This window comes from Solanum stenotomum, chromosome 1 (genome assembly GCF_019186545.1).
Source record: "Solanum stenotomum isolate F172 chromosome 1, ASM1918654v1, whole genome shotgun sequence".
Classification (NCBI taxonomy): domain Eukaryota; kingdom Viridiplantae; phylum Streptophyta; class Magnoliopsida; order Solanales; family Solanaceae; genus Solanum; species Solanum stenotomum.
In genome coordinates this window covers 55,524,279-55,549,514 of record NC_064282.1, presented here as the reverse complement: position 1 = coordinate 55,549,514, position 25,236 = coordinate 55,524,279, and the positions used below count along the sequence as shown (strand labels likewise).

Sequence of the window (25,236 nt, the reverse complement as noted above, 5' to 3'; positions counted from 1 at the left end):
GACCTCTATACGGGCCTTTCAAGCTACCATGGGTCGTCTAAGCTGCCGTCCTAGGTGACTCCTGCCTAGGTGCAGTCCTGGATGGTCTCACTATGCCCTTAACGGGTTGTGGACCCCTAAACGGCCTGTCTAGGGTACTGTGAAGGGTCCATGGTCAATTTTGGGTTTGTGGACTTGCATGTTTGTCTTTTCTAGCCCTTTCTTGAAGTTCGAGGTGCTACAAGATGAATTTTAAGGGAAAAAGCGGCAATCCCTACCAACTGAGTACTAGAAATTGATATCTAACTGAGTCCTATGGACATGCAAATATGCTGAAATGCAAGGATAACTGAGGGAACAATATGCTGAGACTAAATTACGCAAGATTAACTGAGAGACTGGAGAGGGACTATTACCTCAAGCTGAAATTGAATCGAAAGGAAAAGGGTGAGGATACTTGGCCATCATGGATGCTTCAACTTCCCAAGTAGCTCCCTCTACAAACTGATTCCTCCACAAAACCTTTACTGAAGCGATCTCCTTATTTCTCAACCTACGAACCTGACGGTCAAAAATCTCAACTGGAAAGTCCTTACAGGTGAGGCTATCCTTCATCGCCACACTCTCTAATGTTACTATCTATACTGGATCAACCACACACTACTTCAACAAGGAAATGTGAAAGACTCGATGAACCGTTGCTAGTTTTACTGGCAACTCTAACTCATAAGCCACATTACCAACTCTTTTCAGGATTCTGTAAGGACCTACATACCTAGGACTGATCTTCCCTTTCTTGCCAAATCTCATCATGTAACATCTCGCAAATTGAAATAACTAGGAAGGAGTTAATAATTGGAAATAGTCATTTTTGGAAAGAATGAAAATCTGGAAATTTTGTTAAGTTAGAATAAGTTGAGTTTTGGTCAACTTCAAATGACCATAACTCCTAGATAAGAATGTGTTAGGTGTACTTCCAGATATGGTAGGAAATATCTTGGAATAATATTTTCCAACGCCGCCGAGTTTGCGTGATTCCGAGTTCGTACGAGTGAGATATGCCATTTGGAAGTTAGGCTGTTCGAATAAGGAAAGTCTAAACCGGATTTTGGAAGGGCGCTTTAGTCTTTTCCTTACCAATTGTTTTAATTCGTTTTAGGAGTTTATTTGGGGTAAATTCATATTTTAGTCAATTTAGAACAGTTGGAGTTCACGCTAGGACTTGGAGAAAAGAGAAAAGAGGAGAAAGGAGAAGAGAAATCAAGAATAGTCAAGATCGTTCGAGTTTAGCTTGTGGATTTCGTCAAGGGGTGATTCGTATGAGGTATGTGAGATCACATAGCGTTGGGTTAGTTCACCCACACACCAAATCATGTTTTATTTCAGTGATTTAAGTCTTTGAAAGTTTAGAAATTGAATTCTTGATGGGTTTGTTGAAGTACCTTTGAATTCTTGATTCGTTGAAATTGTTGAGGAGTTGTTTGATCCTAATTCATGTAATTAGTTGTGATTTCGAGTAGAATATGATGTATTTGGATGGTTTAGTCGATTCTAAATGTTTGGGGAAAGAACCATTGAAGTTTAGAGGATTTAGAGATGAAAAACGAGCAAGAAAAGTTGTCAAACACCTAGGGAAAAGGGTGGGGCGTCGCACCAACCAGCGCACCCCAAAAGGGTTTCTGAATTTTCACCGTTGGGGTGCCGCGCCAGACAACACGCCCAGACCAGTCTCTGAATTTTGAGGGCTGGTGCCCCGCGCCCCTCAGAGCGCCAGTTCTCCCCATTCGTCCTCCATCTTTTCATACTTGTTCCTTGTTTCTTAGTTGATTCCAACACTCTTAGGTACATCTAAACATCATGAAATCATCCATAATCATGAGATCATGAACCTTGAATCCATACTTCAATTCAAGGAAAGTTAAGAGTCAAGTTTAGAAGTCAAGAAGCAAGTCAAAAAGAAGTTTATAAAGTTTTCAAAAGTCTTTCACAAACATTTTAACTTTGTTTTAAGACTTAAGTTTCAAGTTAAGTAAAGAGTAAAGAGTTGAGTTCATTTCTCCAAAAGCTATAAAGGAAGTAAGTATTCCCAATAGTTTAAAATGTTTTCACATTTGAACAAGAAAGAGAAATACTGATTTCCAAGAGAGCTTTCAAGCTAAAGTTTTGAGTAATTATCTCAAACAAAAGAAAGAAGTTTTGATTTAAATCATATGAGCTAAGTATATTTCGGGAGTAGTATTGAGCACCTATATGAGGATGCGAGTTCATATTAACTCAAGTCTCCATAAACCATGTAGCCATCATGGGTAGTAAAGGATCATACTTTTTAGATGACTCCTTAAGATGCTTTTAGCATAGACTAGTTGATCCACTTAGTTAAGGCATTCTATATGACGACAAAGTATATGATAGTTCTAGCAGCGTGGGAAAGGCGTTGTATCATCACTTAGGCTCAGAGTGGTGGTTGTCAGTTAGAGAATCTCCCACATAAACTACATTACTTTATTATATGAGTAAAGTTGAGTTTGTTATTGCATTTTCTTTAACGAACTAAGTTGTTTTCTACTGTTTTAAAGGCTTTCTATATATTGCATGTGTTTTATTGCTTTATATTGAGTTAAGTTATTCAGGAGTTGAGTAAAGCCAAGGTAAGTGTTTCTTTCAGATTCTTTTTAAGCTTAAGTTATGTTTAGCATTCCAACTCGCATACTCGTACATTCATTGTACTGATGCCAGTTGGCCTGCATCTTATTATGATGCAGACGCAGGTAACCAGGATCATCACCCAGCGCCTCGTTGATCCAGTTGAGCACTCAGAGTCAATTGGTGAGCCTCTTGCATTCCGGAGGATTCCTTTTACTTTGCTTTCGATATTTCATTGTTAGGATGATCAGGGGTCTTGTCCCGACATCCCTCTTTGTTTTAGAGGCTTCATAGACAGTTAGACAGTTAGTAGTCAGTTGTCTTTACATTATCATTTCATATGTTAAGACTTGAGTTTCCATTTTGGCCAAGTTGAATGTTGACTTTTAAACATTCTAAGTTATTTTATTAAACCATAGAGTAAGTGCATTTGATCATTGTAATAATGCTTAGAGTCTTCCACTGAGTAAGTAAGTCTGGTCAAGGGTTCGCTTGGGGCCAACAATGGTTCTCGAGTGCCAGCCACGTTCGGGGTGTGACACATCACCCCTTTTATGGGCGACACCTTCAGGAAAACCCAATCATCAATTTCAAACTCTAAGTCCCTTCTCCTCACATATGCATAGGACTTCTGACGACTCGGAGGTGTCTTTAGTCTATCTCTGATGAGTTGAACTTTCTCCACAGCCTCATGAACCGAATCTGGCCCGATCAAGGCTATTTCACCTACTTTGAACAAACCAACCAGAGACCTGCATCTATGCCCATACAGTGCCTCATAAGGGGCCATCTGAATACTGGAATGGAAGTTGTTATTATAAGCGAACTCTATGAGAGGTAGGTGATCATCCCAACTACCCTTGAAATCGATTATGCAAGCTCTCAACATATCCTCTAAGGTCTGAATGGTACGCTCTGCCTGACCATCCGTTTGTGGATGAAATGTGGTATTGAGATTTACCTGAATACCAAGACCTTTCTAAAATGACTTCCAGAAATGAGATGTAAACCGAGGACCTCTATCTGAGATGATAGACAAGGGAACCCCATGCAACCTGACTTTCTTGCTGATGTAGAGTCTGGCGTAGTCCTTCGCTAAATCTGTAGTCTTGACAGCCAAGAAGTGAGCTAACTAGTCTGTCCACTATCACCCAAATTGAGTCATGCTTTCTGCGAGTACGAGGTAAACCCGTAATGTTGTCTGGAAAATTTCAAAAAGCTCAAAACTTAGTCATTGTCTATCGATGAGTTCACTTGGACTATACCAAGAAAGTTAGGCAACATAACAGATATTATAGAATTAGCTCTCACTTGGGAGGTAGTATTGCATCTCTTAGCAAGAAATTTTGAATTTTCTTCTTTTTCACTCTTCCACCAATTTGGTACTCATATATAATATATATTTCCCCACTTGACAGGAAAGATACCGGTGGAGCTAGGTAATCTTAAGAAATTACAGCTTCTGTCATTATCCGACTGTAAGCTTACTGGTTCCATCCCCGCAAGCATTTTAACATGTCAGCATTGCAGATCCTAGGAATATCAAAAAATAGACTTTCAGGTACTCTACCTTCAGATTTAGGTCGTGGAATTCCCGTTCTATAATTATCAAAATAGTTTGAGTGGTTTTGTCCATGCTTCTATCTCAAATTCTTCAAGACTCAGAGTACTTGAAGAGAAACAAGGCAATCTTGGTTTTGTACGTCCTTTTGGGAGTAGGTAGGCTATTTCTTGCATTAGCCATAACTTTGAGATTGAGAAAGAGAACGTAGCGTGCAGGTTAAGAAGATGTCAATCCAGTAAAAGGGAAACATGAAAGAATTTCTTACTATGAACTTGAAGAAGCAACAGAAAGATTCAGTGAAAGTAACTTGCTTGGTAACAGGAGTTTCATCAAGGTCTTCAAAGGAATTTTTAGCTTAAGGATGATACTCTTTTGGCAGCAAAGATATTCAATGGCAATTAGAGGCTATGGCAATTCAACTCCTGTGGTGCATTGTGACTTGAAGACAAGCAATGTCTTGCTAGATCACGGCATGGTTGGTCATGTCTGCGATTTTGGAATTGCAAAATTGTTAGTTGCAGGGCAGGATTTTGTTCAAACAAGGACAACAACAACCATTGGATATATTGCTCCAGCTATTGTAACTTCTATAGCTTCTTTGCCCAAGACAATTATAGATTGATACTCAATATTAGTATGTTCCTCGGTAACTAGGAAGGTTATTTTTATTTTCTTTTACCATGATTGCAGAATATGGACAAGATGGAATAGTATCCACAAGATGTGATGTTTATAGTTTTTGCATCATGATTATGGAGACGTTCACAAGAAGGAAACCAAGTGATGAAATATTTACAGGAGAATTGAATATACGATGCAAAGATGCAGTGTTTGTCATCTATCATGAAAATAGCTTTGAGTTGCACTGTAGTGACACCTGATGCAAGAATTAGCATGGAAGATGCTCTTTCAACACTCGGCTACCCAAGTTCGCGCTGTAGCATATTGAATTATAGAATGCAAGTCATCATTTCTTGATGTGTGTAGTATTTATGAAATTACAGAAGCAGAAATAATTTAAAAGGAACATCTCTGAGATATATGGTTTTTGGTAATTCTAATACATAACTCTTCACAAGTCTGATATACTAAATTGAGAGATAATAGCTTACTTATATACTGGGAAGTTTTAATTAAAGATGTATTTTACTAAACTAAACTTATTAATAAGATTTCAAATAACATATATACCAAGTTTGTTAGATTTTAGGCCTCTAATTAAAATTACGCTTTAGGTCTCCAATTATGCTAATCCGCACTTACCTTCCTTTCTATTTTTTAGAGGAATAATACTATTATCTTGTTTTTTTAATTAAAAGAATTGGGAGTAGGAAAGGAAAAATGAGGAAGGGAATTATAAAGTGGGGAATCGAAATCTCACCAAGGTGAAAGTTCAATTAGTAAGCCAACTAGGCAACTAAGATTCCCGAATAGTAATATGTTTTATTGAGTGTGAAAAATTAAAATAGTTCTTTCTTGTTGATATCCATTTATTACACAATTGAGTTAAATATGTTGTTATTATCAGATCAATTTGGCAATACACATGACATAAAAAATCACATTTATGTTGCATTTTTTCTCGAGCACATAATTTTTCATTGATAAATCAATATTTCTACCATAATCTATATAAAAGTTTAAATAATAAATTTAATATAGTATTCAGATTTTTTCCAAATCTGTATAAATTTCAAATAGTAATATTTTAATTGAATATTCAGATTTTAGTTTCATCAGTTATTCGATAAAAGAGGATACTCGACATAATTTTGAAATACAGAAAGGTGTCTATTGGAGGTTTGTCATATCCAGTCAAATCCTACTAAGTGATTAATAATTATTTTTCCTATTTTAGTAAATAATATCTACAGAAAAATCATTTAGAAATCATCACTTATTTGAGTAAAGAAGTAATTACTCGGCATAATTTTGAAATACAGGAAGTACCGATTGGAGTTTTTTCATATGCAATCAAGTCCTATTTTGTAATTATTAGTTACTTTTCCTATTTTGGTTTTAATATCAACAAAATTCAATCCAGTCAACGATCCCATCTAGATATGTTAATTTTAAAATTCATCCAAATATGGAATGTACATAAATTAAAATGACTAGTGTCTCATTATATAAGTAAGTCCGCAGTGGAAAATTTTATATAGACTGGTAAACATGGATGAAGCTCCAAATAATTACATGAATATTATTGATGATCAAGATCTTTATTTGTCTACTATACCATGGGCCAATGAATTTGATTTTGGTGAAGAAGTAGACTTGTCAAAAATATTTGATATGACTCAAGAGGATCATGTGAACACCACCATTATTTCAGAATTACCTAATGTTGTTCCTAAGGAGAAGAAGCCTATGACCACTACCAACATCTCTAGTAATTCATCATCGGATAAGAATTCTTTGAGGATAACTTATCCTATTATCCTTGATGACGATGATGACTATTCATTATCGTACATATATTCCATGGGATCGAAAAATGTTTCCATGTTGAAAGAAGACGGAGGAACAAGTACTAATGTGATAAATCAAGAAAATCCTAAAACCTTTATCCTTGTGCCTATTGTTATGGAGAAACAAGGTGAAACTAAAAATGACATGATCCTCCAACAAACTCTGCCAAAAATCTCAATTTTGGAGAAATTCGAGAGAGAAGCGTCATTGACATCAAAGTTCTGCATTGATCAACCTTTGAGAACTTCAACTGATTCTTGGAAAGAAGAAGAGAACCAAAGACTAATGATATGTCACATATTCTAACTTTGGAGAAATTAGAAAGTCACTTCATCAAGTCTAAGTTGATGGTTGGTCAAGAAAATGGCATTTTGAGTTCCTTGGATAATGAATTCCCACAAAGTACAAGGTTTATTTTCCTTTCCCTCTTATTTTTTTTTTTCAAAAATATATATGTTTTGTTTTTATTTAGATATAATTTTCAAACTTTTCTTTAATCAATTCTTAGATGTAAGTAAACTTTGTTGTTGTCATTTTGGTTTAGCATTAGAAATGGAAGTCCTATAAGAAGGTCACCTACTAGGACAAGCACAAGATACCAACCATTTGGGAAAGAAACAATCCATCCAAACAATAATCAAGGATCATATAGGCATGTTCGATTGTTTTCTCTCTTTAATTTATTCTCCAAATTATCATCAATACATTAATTAGTAATGCTTGTGAAAATAACTCATCTCATTTTGTTAATAATATTTTTCAGGGTTGGTCAAAACAGTTCAGAGTCGATGTTCAACATACCACAAAATTTCAATGAATCTATGCAAGGGTATGGCTATTCGAATGAAGCGATTACATCGAAAAGTTTGAACAGTAGAAAAGAAAATGAAGATGGAGCTCCTGGTCAATTACAGTCTAATTCTTGGAACACACAAGATAGCCACTTCAATACCACAACAAACTCGCTTTGGGGTCCTTTTCACTAATTTGAAGTCATGTATATAATATGGAACAAAAATTATGGAGTTACCAAAAATGTAGCTTCTCTGCAATAGATTCTGTAAATATTAATCCTTTTATTTTCATCAATTTCCGTTTCGAAATTTCAAATAATATTTTAATAATGGAATACTCTGATTTTATTATCATCAGTTATTCTATAAAAGAAGTTACTAGATATAATTTTGAAATACAGAGAGGTGTCGGTTGGAATTTTGTCATATCCAATCAAATCCTAATATTAATTATTTTTCTTATTTTAGTGCATAATATCTACAAAAATATTTATTTAAAATTCTCACTTATTTTAGAAAAGAGGTTACTCGGCATAATTTTGAAAAACAGAGTCGTTGGAGTTTTGTTGTATCCAGTCAAGTCCAAGTAAGTGATTATTTGTTACTTTTCCTATTTTAGTGTATACTTATAATAACATAGAACCCCTTATTTAATGCATTATATTTAAAACTGTATCATTGTAAAAAAAGTTTAAAAAACACTATAAATATTTTATATACAATGAGTTTTAGACAGAAACTATAGCTATTTGATTTGGGTAAATATAATATTTATAGCTATTCTAATCTAATAACCCTAAAACTAATCAATTTTGTAAGTTGCTCTTATTAATATTGCTAATATATACATAAACTCCTTGCATGCTAATACCATGATTTTTCACGTATTAGTTATATATATGATAATATCAAATAAGAGAGTATAATTAATGTGTAGGTTGAAAAAATGTATCAAATAAAGTATTAAGGGTATATATGAATAATGTTGAATATGATGTGTTAGTAATGTTAGTGTTTAATTATGTTTGCATTAGTTATGCTGAGAGTGTTTCTTGTACAATATTTGGTTTGATCTATTTAAAACAACATATATTGCATAACTTCTAAAAAAAATATTTGTTCACAAATATACCCTCCAGAAATATGGTGGAAAAGGTTTTGAGGGACAATTATATTTTTAACCATGTTAATGCATTTGTTAAAGCCCTTTGCATTGATAATAACATACTAGTTTTTGGTAATGTGCATTGCACGTTTGTTCTTTATTATTATGATAATAAAAAATTTATCGATAATAATTTTGAGTTATAAAATGAAAATATTGGTGGAGTCAGGAGTAAGTTTTTTTCTTTTTTCGAGAATTGGTAACATGTCAGGAGTGAAAATTGTTAACCACTAACTAATAATCTCTTTTACTGCTTATATGTTATATTCGAAATCAATTTCTATTAGATGTTTTTCTCTTTAAGATTGTTATTCATTTTTCTTAGAAAGATAAATTTTAATGTTGTTCATATTTGACTTTTAAGTACTCCTTAAGATTAAATTAAATTACCTCATTTGTTAGAATATGTCTTATTTAGAGATTTTCTCGATTTCTATTCCTCGATATTGTTGAGGGAGAAGCATTATTTATCCTTTTTACCTTGAAAGCTAGGAGACTAAATCAAAATATAATTTCAATAAGTCATTGTCAAACTAAAGGAGGCTCTACTTTGTAAAATACACATGCATTAAGTTATTAAAATCTAATTAAAAATAAAATAATCAAATGTTAATCAAATTTATTAAAAATTACTCATGCAAAAAATTGAAAAATTGTTGGAGAGACATGTCGCATACCTCATTTGTATTGGCGCAATTACTAAAACTTCTATTCAACGGTCTGCAAAAACATCACCTCTGATTTATACCTGAGATTAAAAAATTACATCATAAGTTCATAAAACAAAATTTTAGCGGTATATTTTTATGTGAGAGATCAAACACTTAAACATTAATTTAAGAATATAATTTCAATGATAGCAAAAAATAAAAAAACTAACTATAAAGAAATGCTTGAAAGAACATACGATAAGAACTTTATGCTCTCTAAACCAAATTCAAATGTACAGTATTGTCATTAGAAGACAATGTGTGTAAGAGACTTATAGGTATAATGATTTCTTCAAGAGTTAAAAAATCATTCAATTTTAATGGCGATTTCTTGAAGAGTTAAAAAGTTGTTCAACTTTAATGGTGATTTCTTGAAGAGTTAAAAAGTCAATCAACTTTAATGGCTTGACACTTATAGAATAATAATAATTATTAATAATAATAATAATGATAATAATACAATAATATAATGATAATTAAAAAGTTGAAGGGCATTTTCGTAATCCAACTTTAGACTAAGCACATTTCCACTTATAATATAATGATGATGATTATGCATAACATAATACCAAATAGAGTGTATATTAGGTTTAAAAAGTGTACCATACAAAGTATTATAGTACGCAGAGTTAATGCATGCATTGTTTTTCAAATGCATCTTACCAAACAAACCCTATAGTAACAGTATTGGGGTTTCCTCACACATTCATGAAAACGAGAAACCCTATCTTGGGGGATTAACCAACTATGAATAAAATCTTACTTATGTTTATGGGTAAGAATAAATATTAGTCAATATCATGAGTTTATTTATTTATTGCATAAGACGGACATCCACTTTCCAAAACATTAACATAGGTACTCAGTCATTCACTGAAAAGAGGACGAAAATAGTCTATCTACCTTTACAATATGTCAAAATGTATCATGGCTCTATCTATCCATCCATCCATATCCATGTTACTTTAAAAGCATGAACTCCTAACATGAATGTTAAATTACTATAATATCCCTAACTTAAGTTGTGACTTTTTCGATGAGTTGTGACTTTTTCGATAAGTTGTGACTTTTTTCGAAGGGTTGTGATTTTTCTATGAGTTGTGACTTTTCCAAAGAGTTATGCCTTTTTCAATAAGTTGTGACTTTTCCAAAGAGTTGTGACTTTTCCAAAGGGTTGTGACTTCTCGAAAAGGTCATGACTTTTCATATAAGACACAAAAAACATTTGTTCATACTACCCTTTGTTGACTATAAATAGAGGGGCTTCCTCTCATTTTTCAACCACAATTGTTTTAATCTTCTACTCATCTTCTTCTTGCATTTTAAAATTTTTTTGTGTGATTTATTGTCGTTGAGCAAGTTCGAAGTTTAGCGGAATATGAGGTACCACTATTCTGATGAAGTAAGTTGTTCTATCCTAAGAGGGTATATTCCATAACTTCGAGTACTTGAGAAAAATAATTTTGATGATATAATAATAATTTTTTTGCTTAATATATACATTAGTAGGTAATGTTTCAATATATGAAGTTAACATGATGTAGTCTAAATTCATTTATTTTTGTCAACAATTTCTCTTCTGATGTAGATGTATGCTTCTGAGTATCTTTTCCAACATTTAGAGAATTGTCACGATTTGTTTTTGATCCTCAAGACAAAAGAATGACTTTATTTATCAATGCTACTTATGTGATTTAGACTCTCATGAAGTTTGCTTCAAAATAGTAATTACTATATAAACATTTCCCTTTTGTTTTTCTTATTTACTATTTCTTAATATTTCAGTATTTTAGACGAAGAAAAGTTCATATAACTTGTAATAACGTCAGTTGAAATTTGTATTATTTTAATTTTTATTATTTATTTAATAGTTAATTTTATGAGATAAATATTTTCATTAATGCAAATATATATTTATATTTGGGTAGGTATTTCTATTTAAATTAAAGTGTTATAAATGTCACAAATGTATTATCAAGTTAACAAGATCTTCTAACTTCAAAATATATTATTGTAAAATGTTCTGAGTTTTTTTTTAAAAAAAAAACTCACAACCAATGTGACAATATGTGAATATATAAAATGTAGTTGTTCTCTTCACCATGTTCATATGACATCTAAACAATTTAACGTGGAATACACATGCAAAGCACATCTGGTTAGATGACAAGAAAAATACAAAGCAAATATTGTCTATAAGGTAATCTTAGTGAGATAAGACTAATTACATGATTAACCTCATCAAATTGAAATAAATATATACATTATTGCATTTAACTAATAAAAATTTTCATTGACCATCTTCATAGGTTTGCGTGAATAAGAAATATATATGACGATCCACATTGAACATTCACAGAAGAATTTGCAATATTATTTTTTGCTAAGCTTATTATTCAAGTCTTCGCTTAAATAAGCAATACTATTTACTATAACATATATTTTTGAAATTGGTAATCACGTGCAACACACGTGTCAAAAAACTAGTTCATTAAAAAAAGAGTTGTGCATTTCGGGTGAACAAATAAGCGTGGAAAAGAGTTAGAGGGGGCTACGAGCCCTCTCTCATTATTGTTCCCGGACCATCCACCTCTTCCTTCCCCTTCGTGTGGCTCAGTGAGATTAGATTTTTAGAATGAACTGAGGTGATAAAAAATAAAAGATTGCTGACAGCAAATCCCTATTCATGAAAGTTCCATGTAATTAAGGTTAAAGGGAAAAATGAAAGTGTGCTCCGACGCACAAACTAAAGCTAAGATCTTCAGAAGCTTACCTTATTATATATCAAATAAGGAGAGACTTTCAAACCTATCTAACTAATAAGAAAAAGGAGACATTCAACCACTTGACGGTAAGGAGAGGGCAAGCCAAAACTTACTTCTTTGAAGTTGTTAGATCGAAATAGTATATTATACAACTGCCGCTAACTGTAGAGGGGGTTGATTCCCCTTATACGTGATATAGTAATTAAAAAAAGATGATTTAGATATGCCTTACCTGCATTAAGATCGAAAACTTGTCGTCTAGTACTTATGTCAGTTATTGTTCCTAGAGTTAACAAGATATTCCCATTGATGATGTATCCAATACTTATTTTTTAAATTAGAGTAATTATAAATTCTGATATTGAAAAGATAAATCAGTCCATATTATTCACTAGTTTGAAACAGACAGGAATTGAATTGAACATTAAAATTATATTTAGCAAACCTTAATTGTAGGACAAAACAAAGTTAAAAAAGGGAAACACTAACAGCCTCCTCTTTTTCTTAGACCATTTCATATCCTCACATATTCAACAGAAACAAACACTATAAATAGTTTCTCCATTTTTTAGGAAATACATCTTTCAGAGCCAAGGGGCATGTACCCTCTCTAATAAGAAATCCCCAAAAGCTCTCTATCAATTTAAATATACAAAAACATTTTTTTTACTTTGGGAAAAATACATAAAATTATTTTTTTTAAAATCAAAATATTATGGCTAAAAAATTAGTCATTGGTAGCATTGCCTCAATTCTTGTGGTGGCTTGTGTTGTTGCAGCATGTGTCACCATTACCAAAAAGAACGCGAGCGATCCATCAAGTGGTGGTGGTGATGGTGCTAGCAATGGTGGTGTTTCAACCTCTACAAAATCTGTTAAAGCAATATGTCAACCTACTGATTACAAAGAAACTTGTGAGAAGAGTCTTGCATCAGCCAAGAACACTAGTGACCCAAAGGAACTTATAAAAGTTGCATTTGAATCAACCATAACTGACATAAAAAATGCCATAAAAAATACTGACTTGATCAAGGATGCAGCCAAAGATCCTAGAACCAAAGAGGCTCTACATACTTGTGAAGGTCTTCTTGATGTGTCTATTGATGATCTAAGAAGATCGTTCGATAAAGTTGGCACCTTTGATATCAACAAGATCAAGGATTATACCGATGATCTAAAAACATGGATCAGTGCTTCGATTACTTATCAAGAAACTTGCTTAGATGCTTTTCAGAACACAAGTGGTGACACTGGTGAGAAAATGAAGAAATTGTTAAAAACTGCAGGGGAGCTTACTAGCAATGGTCTTGCTATGATTACTAGCTTTGGTGACATGCTTACTAGCATGAACATCCCTGGTATTAGCCGCCGATTATTGGCAAATGACTACACATCATTCGTTGAAGACGGTTCACGTAGGCTTCTTCAAGTTTCAAGTACCAAGCCTAATGCTGTGGTTGCTCTAGATGGTAGTGGACAATTCAAGACCATCAAAGAAGCCCTTAAAGGTGTGCCCCCAAAGAACATTCAACCCTATGTCATCTTAATCAAGGCAGGTGAATATAAGGAGATTGTCGATGTCCCAAGAGGGGTGACAAACGTTGTGTTTATTGGCGAAGGCCCAACCAAGACCAAGATTACTGGCAACAAGAACTATGCTGATGGCACTGCCACTTTCCATACCGCCACCGTTGGTAAGTCAGATCATTCAATTTCGTGAATTAATGAGTTTAAATGACGTCTAACGTGTACAAAAGTTAAAATGTTTCTCTTAAAATGTCAATGCAGCCGTGAACGGAGATGGTTTCGTAGCAAGGGATATCGGGTTTGAGAACACAGCAGGAGCAATGAAGCACCAAGCCGTTGCACTCCGTGTATCAGCAGACAAGGCAGTTTTCTACAACTGCAACATTGATGGATACCAAGACACTCTATACACACATTCCTACAGACAATTCTACAAAGATTGTTCCATCTCAGGAACCATCGACTTCATCTTTGGCGATGCATCTGCCGTGTTCCAAAACTGTAAGATGATTGTAAGGAAACCAGGTAACAACCAAGCTTGTATGGTCACTGCTCAAGGTAGAAAAGACCATCGTGGGGTCGGTGCAATCGTTTTGAGGAACTGTGAAATCAGGGCTGAGCCAGCATTCACTAGCACTCAGCCACCAATCAAAGCCTATCTTGGACGACCATGGAAGGAGTATTCCAGGACAATTATAATGCAAACTCAGATAGACGCGTTCATTGATCCTGAAGGATGGGCTCCATGGAATGGTAACTTTGCTCTAAACACTCTGTACTATGCAGAGTATCAGAACAGGGGACCAGGAGCAAATACTGACAAAAGGGTTAAATGGGCTGGTTATAAGAGAAACATTTCACCACAGGAAGCTGAAAAATATGCTCCTAATATCTTCATTGATCAAGATAGCTGGATTAAGAAGACTGGCATTTCCTATTGATGAATCTGTAACAACTTTAATTATGAATCTAATCTTCTATTGTTCAAAATTGTTTTTATCAAACTTATGTTTATTTAGTTGCTTTTCTAGCTATGTAATGTAATACTTAATTAGTTTTAGTTTATTCATTCGACTTGGCTTTCAGCTTGTTTTATTCTTATTTTCCCCTCTAATTTGCATTATATCTACCAAAATTCTATGTCATATAGAATTACACTGAATGCAAGTTCTAGCACCACTGAATACAGGGGCCGATCCAGGATTCAGAAGTTGTGGGTGCCATAACACCTTTAAATAGTCGTATTCGTTAAATTGATCAAATATTTAACCTATTTTGCCCTTGTAAATAGCAACTTGGGGCTGTTGTTCGACTATTTATCTTTTCAGTTTATAAAGACAAATAAATATGACAACTTGGCGCAAGAAAAAACTTTCAATAATATCCTCTATAATTGCACTTGGTGAATTTTTTTCACATGCATAATTTTAGTAACAATAAAAATCTTTAAAGACCAACAAAATCATATGAGATTTCAATATAATTTTTCATGCCATCCTTTAATGCAACATGCATTTTATTTTGTAATTTTAATTCTCGATAAGATTTAAATTATCATAATCTAAACTATTTCTTTTTTTCATATGCATTCAATTGATTTAGATAATATAATAAAGCGCAAGAGAAACTCGGCATCGAGTTTAAAAATTTTTAACAAAAAGAAAAGAAAAATTTGGAGGAGAAGATCTAAAACAAATATTAGTCATAATTATGATTATAAATTATTTCATTAAGAACAAAAAGAGAACTACAAATTAAAGTTGTTTCTAATAAATAGAAAAGTAATATTCTTTTTTAAATAATCTAAAAAAAAAGTGAATGAGTAATTATAGAAGTTAGCAAGACATTGAATGCAATATCTAAGTAATTATAGAAGTTAGCAAGACATTGAATGCAATATCTAAGTAATTATAGAAGTTAGCAAGACAATTAGAGTAGAAAAAGTTGAGTATTATACACTTTTACTTGTCATGTATCATAACTCAATCCATCGGGCCGTGTAGGCATCTACTCCAATATCTAGATAGGAGAACCCTAACCCCTAACTGGAACATGAAAAGCGGAAGTGAACAAAATATAAGCTAACACCCTCTTGTAAGTACATAATTACTCAACTCAGTTAAAATATAGTACTTTTGTCAAGAATTACACTGAACTCTCCTAACGAACTAGTCTAAACAGGTACTAGAGCTTCTAAGAGATCACAAGATTCAAAATAATAAGACACAATTCTCACCATAAGGAAAGAAAGTTAGAAGTTGTCGGAGATCATCTTCGTCTTCACCTAAGAAACATTACCAATCCTGCAACCAAACTATGCCAAGTGGCATAATAAGAGTAGTATCAGTACAAACAACACATACTGGTAGGCATCATTGGTCGATTCGAATCCACCACATATGTCACGACCCGATTTCTCGAGTCATGATGGCACCTACTATACCCTACCAGTAGGTAAGCCAACCTGTAACCTAGAACATCAAGCAATGAGCGAAAGGGCAGAAACTAGCGAAAACAATAATCTAAACAAGAATAACAAGGCGGAAGCAACCCAAAATAAATATATACAGAAATCCCTCCCAGAACCTGGAAGTTACTAGTACAGAGCCATCTAATAAAGAGTACAAGTCCCAAAAGTGGACCACAACAGAGTGTGTCTCAAAGGCAATAAGACTAGCTAAAACAAAGGAAGGAGATAGAACAAACCCCAAAACGCCAAGTGCTCGCCCTCGTCTCCGAATCACAACTGCAAAAGAAGGCTGGAACTAATCACCGCTGGTAACTGGTACTGGGACCTGCATCACAAAATAGATACAGAGCGTAGCATAAGTACCAACACAACAGGTACTCAGTAGGCATCATATGCCGACTGAGCAAAAATGGTAAAAACAATAAGAAAGGATAGAATCTAGACACAGAGAGGTCAATCGGATAAGAAAAGAAAGCACAGGCTCAAATAAAACCTGAACGAACCCCCATAAACCTGACAGGTACACAGAAAAGCTAAGTCTACTGAGAAAGAAGAAAATCGGGCTCCTAGCCCAAAGTAACTAAGATAATCCATCAGACTCCACCCAATCAGCAATGCACTCCCAGCCCAGCTAGAAAGAGTGACCCTAGGGGGCACCCAACCAAACAATCCACTCCCAGCCCAGCTAGAAAGAGGGACCTGTGAGTGAGGTAGATATCGCGAGTCTTCCTACCATGTAGTCAGCTCCCAGCCTAGCTAGAAAGAGCGACTCGGGGACACCCAGCCAGCAGCACACTCCCAGCCCAGCTAGAAAGAGAGGCCGGGAGCGATCGCCGATATCACCGAGTCTACCCAGCCAGCGATACGTTCCCAGCCCAGCTAGAAAGAACGACCCCGGGGGTGATGGTATCTACAATAGGATTCAATCCAACAACAACCACCGTGGAACGCCGTCCACTCTAAGACATCACAGAAAAGGCTCCAAGCCTATACTATTTGAATCCCACGCCTCGAGTGATGCACCAAACCTTCGAGAATACGTCGAAACCGCAGAATAAGAGGGAGAAGATACATAAGTGCAGCAAGTAGCGATAACGCCTAATCTAAGGCTCAAACTATCAGACTCAAGCTGCTATTCCAGTCTACAAGGAGCTAAGTCATCCGAACGACGTCGGCAACAAGTCAAGGCTATCCAACCCACACGGTCATAAGTCTAAGACAATGCTAGCCTAACCTAGAATAAGGACATTATGCTTACGGTTAAGGATGAACAAGGCATGCAATACATAGCATACAAGCATACAATAACATTTAGCACATCTAGACCAAACTCGACATTTCGGAGCTAACCGCACTGACGGAATTCTCATCCGAGCGCGTTTACTCAGAATGTTGACCAAAGTCAAACTTAGGCTTAAACTTAAAGTTAAAACGCCTAATTGCACCGACTCACACTGAAACCCTCGGGAGTCAAGTCGGCCATGCTACTAGCCTAAAATGACCCTTCTGGAGCTGATGGAATCGTCAAAATTAGATTCTGATGTCATCTTCTTGAACTTTTGATCGAAAATGATCGTTCAAGGTTCATAAGCTCCAAAACACAAAAACTCGCACCAAGACCAAACGAACGACCAGGTGACCGAACTATCAGTCCCAGCAAGTCATAAATGACTTGGGATCACTACAGGAACGTTCTAAACGACACACAGAAGGCAAGACACAGAAATGACCTGGAGGGTCATTACAATATCCACTACTAAAAAGGACTTTCGTCTGCGAAAATAAGGGTCAATAAGTACCTGAAGGCTCAAACAAGCTGGGAAACTGCTCTCGCATCTCCTGCTCGGTCTCCCAGGTAGCCTCCTCGACTGGACGATGCCTTCAATGGACCTTAACAACAGGAATGGCTCTCAAGCGCAATCTCCTCACATCTCTGGCTAGAATGGCAACTGGTTTGTCTACAAATGTCAAACGATCATCCAACTCGACTGCATCATACTGGAGCACATGGGACTCATCAGGAACATACCGCCGCAACATCGAGACACGGAGGAATACCCGATCACCAACAGAGAATCTCAAAGGTCGGCGCCTCCGATCCGCATAACTCTGGTGCCTACTCTGAGACATCCTGAGTCTATCCTGAATCACCCTCACCTGATCCAGGGCCTCCTGAAGCAAATTTGTACCACACGGCCTAGGCTCTGTAGACTCAAACCAACCAACTGGAGAGCGACACCGCCTACCATATAATGCCTCGAATGGAGCCATCTGAATACTAGAATGGTAGCTGTTGTTGTACGCAAACTCCGCCAAAGGTAAAAACTGGTCCCACTAACCTCCAAAATCCATAACAAAGGCCCGCAACATATCCTCAAAGACCTGAATAGTATGCTCCGACTGGCCATCCGTCTGCGAGTGGAAAGTTGTGCTAAGGTCAACCCGAGTGCCCAACTCATCCTGAAAGGTCCTCCAAAAGCTGGATGTGAACTGAGAGCCCCTATATGATATAATAGAAACTGACACTCCATGAAGTCGAACCATCTCCCGAATGTAGATACGAGCCAACCTCTCGGCGCTAAATGAAGACTAAATAGGAAGGAAATGCGTTGAGTTGGTCAATCGATCAATGATGACCCAAATGCTTTCCACACCTCTAGAAGTCCGAGGTAACCCCACTATGAAGTCCATAGTGATACACTCCCACTTCCACTCCAGAATGGGTAATCTCTGAAACTCACCACCAGGCCTCAAATGCTCGGCCTTTACCTGCTGGCAGCATAAGCAACGGGAAACAAAGTCAGCAATATCTCTCTTCATGCCACTCCACCAGTAATGCTGCCTCAAATCACAATACATCTTCGCAGTGCCCGGATGGATAGAGTATCTAGACTCATGGCCCTCAGAAAGTATCAACTGTATCGAATCCCCAACTTTCAAAACACAGATGCGGCCGACGAATCTCAACACTCCATCAGGATCTAAGGTAGCCTGACCACCATCACCCGCTAACACTCGATCTCCAAGGGCAACCAAGGCCTCATCCTCAAACTGACAACCATGGATTCTATCAAGCAAGGAAGACTGAACTCCCATATGGGCCAAGACACGTTTAGAATCTGAGATATCCAACCAAACCATGCTATTGGCTAAGAACTGAATGTCTATAGCCAAGGGTAGCTCCTCAACAGATAAGAAGGCTAGACTACCCATACTCACCGCCTTTCGGCTCAAGGCGTCCGCTACCACATTTGTCTTGCCCGGATGATAGAGAATAGAGAGGTCATAATCCTTCAGGAGCTCAATCCAATGACGCTGCCTCGAATTAAGGTCCCTCTAGCTCATGATGTATTGAAGATTTCTGTGATCGGTATAAATCTCACATCGAACTCCATACAAGTAGTGCCTCCAAATCTTAAGTGCGAAAACTACCACCGCCAACTCTAAGTCATGGGTGGGGTAGTTGCGCTCGTGAATCTTAAGCTGCCTCGACGCATAAGCAATAACCCGGCCCTGCTGCATCAATACACAACCCAAAATAACGCCGAATGCGTCACAATAAACCGTGAAGCCCTCGCCCTCAACTGGAAGAGTCAATATAGGAGTGGTGGTCAATAATTCCTTAAGCCTCAAAAAGCTCGCCTCACACTCCTCTGACCAAACAAAGGGAACATAGAGGTGCTGCCAAGGTAGAGAAACCCTCCACAAATCATCTGTAGTAGCCTGCTAATCCGACGAAGCTCCGAATCTCAGTAACTGAAGTGGGCCTAGCCTAATCACGAATTGCCTCAATCTTCGCCGGATCTACCATAATGCCCTTCTTAGATATAACATGCCCCAAGAACGCCACAGAGTCTAACCAAAACTTGCACTTTGAGAACTTGACATAAAGCCGCTGATCTCTCAAAGTCTGGAGCACAACTCTCAAATGTTGCTCATGATCACCCATACTCCGCGAGTATATCAAAATGTCATTAATGAAGACTATGACGAAGGAATCAAGATAAGGCCTGAACACGTGTGTCATCAAGTCCATAAAGGCAGCAGGGGCATTAGTCAACCCAAATGACATCACCATGAACTCATAATGGCCATAACGGGTCCTAAATGCAGTCTTAGGGATGTCTGCTGCCCTAATCCTCAATTGGTGGTAACCGGACCTCAAATCAATCTTAGAGAACACTGAAGCTCCTTGTAGCTGGTCAAATAGGTCATCAATCCTATGTAGAGGATATCGATTCTTCACTGTCACCTTATTCAACTGTCTATAGTCAATGCACATGCGCATAGTACCGTCCTTCTTAACAAAAAAAATGGGAGCACCCCAAGGTGATACACTAGGTCTGATAAATCCCTTATCCAAGAGATCCTGAAGCTGAACACTGAGCTCCTTGAGCTCTGCAGGAGCCATCCAATATGGCAGAATATAAATAGGCCGAGTACCTGGCTCAAGCTCAATTGGAAAATTAATATCACGCTCTGGGGGTAGGCCAGTAAGAAATACATCTAAGAAGTCACGAACAACAGGAATTGACTCAACCGGAGGAACCTCCCTACTCACATCACATACATAGGCCAAATATGATAAGCATCCACTAGCCACTAGCCTCCTAGCCCGAATAAAAGAGATAACCCCAACTGGTGTGCTACCACGAGATCTCTGCCACACCACCGGAGAAATACCCGGAATGGCTAAGGTAACGGTCTTAGAGAAGCAATCTAAAACAACGCGATAAGGGGATAACCAGTCCATGCCCAGAATCACATCGAAATCAACCATGTCAAGCAATATAAGGTAAGACCGGGTGTCACGCCCTTGGATATTAACTAAGCAATATCAAAATACCTGATCCACTACTAAAGACTCACCCACGGGGGTCGACACACGCAACGGCGCTACCAGAGGCTCAGTCATCATACTCAATCGAGAGGCATAGTAAACAGAAACGTACAAAAAAGTGGAGCCCGGATCAAATAAAGCCAAGGAGGGCTGCTGGCATAAAAAAATCGTACCTGTGATCACATCGTCTGATGCCTCAGCCTCTGCCCTCGCTGGAGCTGCATAGAAGTGGCTATGTCTGCCTCTGCCCTGACCATCAGACCTACCACCTGACCTGTCTCCTCAGGGACCACCCCGTATACCCTGCTGACCACCTCTACGGTCCTGACCCTGACCACGGCCTCTAACTGGAGGTGCTGGTAAAGTTGGGGGAGCTGCATGAGGGGCGGGAGCAATCCGACCATGTTGAGGGCAAATCCTGGCCCAATGACCCATCTCACCACACTCATAGCAACCCTGTCGAGGGCGACTCCCAGAAGAACAACTATCATGGCCTGAAGAACCGGACAGAAACACCTCGCGGCCCTGACTCGAACTAGCCTCACTCCGACCACCATCTGATGCCTGAAGAGAGGCCTGTGTAGGTTTGCTAGACTGACCCTGTCGAAATCGTCCTCCGGCCCTATCATGATAATCTCTAGACCTGGGGCGAGAGTCATTGTAGCTGCCCTTATGTCTAGCCCTCTTTTCGCTGCCCCCTTGGGCCTCGCGATGAAGATGCTCCATAGTACTAGCATGGTCAACTACGTCTAAAAAAGATCGACCCGCAGAAAACTAAGGACTGGGTCTCAAGCCGAAGCTGCAATCTCAACCCACGAACAAAATACCTAAATTTCTCCTCCTCTGTAGGTAATATCATCTCGACATAACGGGAGAGCTCATGGAACCTAGTCTCGTACTCCGCCACCGACATGGAGCCCTGCTCTAACCTGCAGAACTGATCCCTGAGGCGGTCTCTAACGCTACGAGGAATTAACTTGGCCAAGAAGGCCTCAAAAAATTCATCCCATGATACCGGTGGAGATCCAACTGGCCTGGTCTGAATGAATGTGCGCCACCACTGCTTGGCTGGCCCATTTAGCTCGTAAGTAATGAAGTCGACCCCTCTAGACTCCACAAGGCCCAAAGTGCGGAGCCTCTCACGGTAAGTAGTAAGAAACTCGTGGGCATCCTCACCCACTGCCCTAGAAAACCTCAGTGGTGTCAACCTGAGAAACACACCAAGCATCTTATGGTCCTCAAGCGACGTAGGTCTGTCCGTTGCTAAGGGTTGTACTCCCTCAGGTGGTACCTGGACCTGAGGTGCCCTCATTGTAGGCTGATCTTGCGGTACTAGTGCTGGTGTAGCTGGGGCGGGTGGTTGTTGCATCCCCCCAAGCACACATAAGAACTGAGCAATAGCGGCCTGAAGATCTGGAGTCAAAACTAGTCCGGGTGGCAGCTGGGCTGGCTCCAGCCCCACCGGCTGATCTGGTATATGAAGTGCTGAAGGGTCTGCTACTGGCTCTGGATCCTCATCTCTCTCCTGGACTGATGCTGCGGCCCTCTATCGACCTCAGGGTCGGCGTCTACCCCAAGCTGGGGCTCTGTCTGCAGGCCTAAGTGCATCACCCCTAGCCGTGCCACCTTGCGAGCGAGCCATCCTGCGAAAGAGTGCAACAAGTGAGATCTTAAGGAACCAATAAGACACATTCTGCACGAAAGTGAAAGAAAAGAGGAAAACTTTCTAAGAACATTATGTATCCTCCCAAAGATAAGTTACGGATGTCTCCGCACAGATCCGCAAGACTCTACTAGATGTTAGCTCTGTACAAGTGAGACCGATGAACCTGAGGCTCTGATACCAACTTGTTAAGACCCGATTTCTTGAGTCACGATGGCACCTACTTACCCTACCAGTAGGTAAGCCAACTCCTAACCTAGAACATCAAGCAATGAGCGAAAGGGCAGAAACTAGCGAAAACAATAATCTAAACAAGAATAACAAGGCGGAAGCAACCCAAAATAAATATATACAGAAATCCCTCCCAGAACCTGGAAGTCACTAGTACAGAGCCATCCAATATAGAGTACAAGTCCCAAAAGTGGACCACAACAGAGTGTGTCTCAAAGGCAACAAGACTAGCTAAAACAAAGGAAGGAGATAGAACAAACCCCAAAACGCCAAGTGCTCGCCCTCGTCTCCGAATCACAACTGCAAAAATAGGCTGGAACTAATCACCGCTGGTAACTGGTACTGGGACCTGCATCACGAAATTAATGCAGAGCGTAGCATAAGTACCAACATAACAGGTACTCAGTAGGCATCATAGGCCGACTGAGCAAAAAGGGTAAACACAATAAGAAAGGATAGAATCTAGACACAGAGAGGTCAAACGGATAAGAAAAGAAAACACAGGCTCAAATAAAACCTGAACGAACCCCCATAAGCCTGACAGGTACACAAAAAAGCTAAGTCTACTGAGAAAGAAGAAATCGGGCTCCTAGCCCAAAGTAACTAAGATATTCCATCAGACTCCACCCAGCCAGCAGTGCACTCCCAGCCCAGCTAGAAAGAGTGACCTAGGGGGCACCCAACCAAACAGTCCACTCTCAGCCCAGCTAGAAAGAGGGACTTGTGAGTGAGGTAGATATCGCGAGTTGTACTACTATGTAGTCAGCTCCCAGCCCAGCTAAAAAGAGCGACCCGGGGACACCAAGCCAACAGTACACTCCCAGCACAACTAGAAAGAGAGGCCCGGGGGTGATCACCGATATCACCGAGTCTACCCAGCCAGCGATATGTTCCCAGCCCAGCTAGAAAGAACGACCCCGGGGGTGATAGTATCTCCAATAGAATTCAATCCAACAACAACCACCGTGGAACGCCGTCCACTCTAAGACATCACAGAAAAGGCTCCAAGCCTATACTATCTCAATCCCATGCCTCGAGTGATGCACCAAACCTTCGAGAATGCGTCGGAACCGCAGAATAAGAGGGAGAAGATACATAAGTGCAGCAAGTAGCGATAACGCCTAATCTAAGGCTCAAACTATCAGACTCAAGTCTGCTATTCCTGTCTACAAGGAGCTAAGTCATCCGAACGACGTCGGCAGCAAGTCAAGGCTATCCAGCCCACACGGTCATAAGGCTAAGGCAATGCTAGCCTAACCTAAACTAAGGACATCATGCTTACGGTTAAGGATAAACAAGGCATGCAATACATAGCATACAAGCATACAATAACATTTAGCACATAAGCATGCAACTCTACTAAACCGGTCAACATGATACTATACCCGAAATGTGGCCAATTGATCCTAACATAAGGTATCTAATCAAACTAAGGTAGTAAACTGGTACCCACTCCCAATTCACTCCAATCGACATGCTTTTACACAATTAAGCTCAATCTAAAAGAAAGGAAGTCGTAGCCTACTTTAAGGCCGATCGCTCGCTCTCCTAATCACTTTACTGGAGTTTTTCCTTCCTGAACGACCTTTGAACGTTGTCACTCTATCAAATATAGGGTCACAACATTAGTACGGTCGTTTAGAAACCAAACTCACAACAAACGGAAATAGGTCAATTTTGGAGTCAAAACGGGAATCGTGGGACCCACACTGAACTGTCCAAATTTGACTCCATCAAGAGACCCTAAACAGCACCCCAAACTTATTTCCCAAAATGGAACACAATTCGAGGCTCAAAACATAGCAAAAACCAACAAGCAAGAAACCACACTTTAATCAACTAAAAAAAAAGAAAGCAGCAGCAGTCCAAACTTGAAATAAACAAAAATCGAAAGGTGCCCAACACTCTTTGAACACTCTACGATGAAGTCTCAATAATTTTCAACATGTGGGACTTTTAATCACCGAAAACCGAGCTAAAATGAGTGAGATATGACCAAAACAATAATACCCAAAAAGAAAGGCTCGAAAAAGGTACTGCAGTTAGGTTTTATCGCGAAATTACCTCGCATTACGCGCACCCAACATCTTTTGAACACCCTACAGCGAAGCCACCGAAAATACGAAGCTCCTGCACTTTGAATCGCCTAAATCGGGCAAAAGATGAGAGCGTTATGAGGGTTTAAGTTTTTGGGAAATGTTACTGAAAATCTGCTATATCGACAATTTTTCCAACAACTAAAAACTCTGACGGGGTGCTCCGATCTCCTTCGGAACCCCGTGCACGGAAACGAGATATGCAACCATACCAAATTTGATAATCCAGACTCAACGACGCTGTCAAAATTTCCATCAAAGGTCATCTCGATAAAAAGTGGATCCCACTTCCAAAGGTCATTTTAAGTCAAAACCCA

The 25,236-nt window shown here is 38.4% G+C and overlaps 1 protein-coding gene and 1 pseudogene across 1 annotated transcript; one reads left to right on the top strand and one right to left on the bottom strand.

Moving 5' to 3' along the window:
• Positions 1-12,566: 12,566 nt before the first annotated feature.
• On the top strand, positions 12,567-14,689 carry LOC125853791 (pectinesterase-like). The gene is made up of 2 exons (XM_049533543.1): positions 12,567-13,786; positions 13,881-14,689. The coding sequence occupies exons 1-2, from the start codon at positions 12,808-12,810 to the stop codon at positions 14,558-14,560; spliced, it is 1,659 nt and encodes a 552-aa protein (XP_049389500.1). The 5' UTR covers positions 12,567-12,807; the 3' UTR covers positions 14,561-14,689.
• Positions 14,690-16,841: 2,152 nt separating this feature from the next.
• On the bottom strand, positions 16,842-25,185 carry LOC125854485 (uncharacterized; annotated as a pseudogene).
• Positions 25,186-25,236: the final 51 nt, after the last annotated feature.

What these genes read in the sequence shown, in the direction of transcription:
- LOC125853791 (XM_049533543.1), top strand. Translation starts at nt 12,808, where the DNA reads ATGGCTAAAAAATTAGTCATTGGTAGCATTGCCTCAATTCTTGTGGTG. An exon ending in TTTCCATACCGCCACCGTTG is followed by an intron (nt 13,787 to 13,880) that starts GTAAGTCAGATC and finishes ATGTCAATGCAG; the next exon opens with CCGTGAACGGAGATGGTTTC.